Source organism: Eimeria acervulina, genomic scaffold (genome assembly GCF_000499425.1).
Source record: "Eimeria acervulina Houghton genomic scaffold, Eah_scaff2161, whole genome shotgun sequence".
Taxonomy (NCBI): Eukaryota; Apicomplexa; class Conoidasida; order Eucoccidiorida; family Eimeriidae; genus Eimeria; species Eimeria acervulina.
The window spans coordinates 2313-4015 of record NW_013550024.1 but is presented as its reverse complement, the minus strand read 5'-3'; the positions used below and the strand labels follow the sequence as shown (position 1 = coordinate 4015).

The 1703-nt window shown below is 49.7% G+C and overlaps 1 protein-coding gene across 1 annotated transcript in view; it reads right to left on the bottom strand.

Moving 5' to 3' along the window:
* Nucleotides 1–17: 17 nt before the first annotated feature.
* The window catches only part of EAH_00065340 (hypothetical protein, conserved), a gene marked incomplete at both ends in the record, with an annotated part of 3514 nt that continues 1828 nt past the window's right edge, over nucleotides 18–1703 (bottom strand). Inside the window, 2 exons of the mRNA XM_013396563.1 lie at nucleotides 18–111; nucleotides 499–653. Of these exons, the coding sequence (XP_013252017.1) occupies nucleotides 18–111; nucleotides 499–653 (249 nt within the window). The remainder of the gene's footprint in view (nucleotides 112–498; nucleotides 654–1703) is intronic.

Here is a 1703-nt window from a genome sequence, read left to right as displayed (position 1 = left end):
ATCCGTACATCCAGCACTCACTTGGAGATTCGGCGGGCGTAGGTGTAATACAGAGGCAGCAAGTAGCGAACGTCTTGCACCGCGTAAGTCTTCATCCTCTGCGTCAGGGGCCTGAAAACAAGCATTCGTGCTAACCCTCTAAGCGTCAGCCATGAGTCCTAAATAGGACTCACAGCATTTTGAATTCTAAGCCCGAAAAAAGAAACCAGACACCTTGCGATACGCCATGGGCACGTACACTCGAACGAAATGCACTATTTCCTGGCACGCACAGCAAAGTATACCGCCCAACGCTCCAACCTGCGCCTCATCCCCTAAGCTTAAGGTGCCTAATCGTATGCTTGAGCCCCTATCTCTGCACAGCTGCAGTATAGCGCCACAGCCCAGACAAACTTTTAACCAGACACCCTGTGGCATACAGCCCTAAATCTGCGTCAGAAGAAGAAAACTGAACCGCCCAACTTTCCGTAAAAACTAAACTGCCCCCCCGCTGGTTACCTTTGGGACCAGTCGCATTTGCTCATGGCCACATCCTTTTGCACTCTGAATTCTACTTGGAGAACATTGCGCAACGAAAAGCCCCCCGGGATTCCCAGAAGTTTGGCGGCCTTTCCCGTATCAAACGCGTTGAGGATGAAGACGTTAAAGTCGCGCTGAGGTTAACACGCACGACATGTGCCATAACCTCGGATGGCTTGAGTTATATCCGCGCATGGGCGCAGGCGCTTAAGTGGACCGGGAACAGATGCAGTGCACGGTATGCACTTCGAAGTTTGGTCCGTTTTGGGGTTGCTGCCGTTCTTTATCCGGAACTGCCAGTGTATGCGCATGCACGCTGATGCTCGAAGTATTCATCATGTACATGTGCGCATGCATGTAAGAGCAGCTCAAGCCAACTGTCACGCTGCTGCCCCTGCAGCAGGATAAGTGGTGTATTGTTCGCACATTCGAGCTGCTGCATTCACGCCACAGTATCGACAGCTGCCACGTTCCTCGCGAATACCCTGACTGTAATGTTAATGTAACGCTTGCGCCTTTCAGAACCACATTCCACCCTATCTACTGCTCAAAGTTGTTCCATCTACCGTCAGTGGGCCGGCCAGTAGAATGCCTCACCCAATATTGCAGTGCAAGGGCAAATGTAAGGAATAGCTTCATAGCCGTAGAAATACCTTTCCTTGAAAAAAGACTCTTGTTCTATACTTGCTGCATTGACGAAAAATAACTCGATATCATTTCCGGTTCTTTCTACGGTGCTCTTCCCAGCGATTCAGATATAAGACCACAAACTCGAGAGCAAATCGTGGGAACCAACAGCGCAAAACCAAAGAAATTCTTACCAAAGTATAGTGAGGTAAAGCTCAAAAGATAGAGAGGTAGAGATCAAGAATTCTCTTGTCACCTGGCTTGATGCTTTCTCTATGAAAGGTAGGGCGGCCATGAAACGTCCTAGTTCACGTCGCGCACGCAGCCCAAAAATTCACGTTCATGTGTGTGTGTGTGTGTGTGTGTGTGTGTGTGTGTGTGTGTGTGTGTGTGTGTGTGTGCGTGTGCATGTGTGTGCGTGTGCGTGTGTATGTGTGTGTGTGTGCGTTCATGTGTGCGCGTGCATGCGCTTACCTGCAACCAGCCAACGTCATTTTCGCCGTTGTGCAAAACCTTGACAATAGCAGGGTTTGTAGTTATGACGTTCAGAAGGTGTA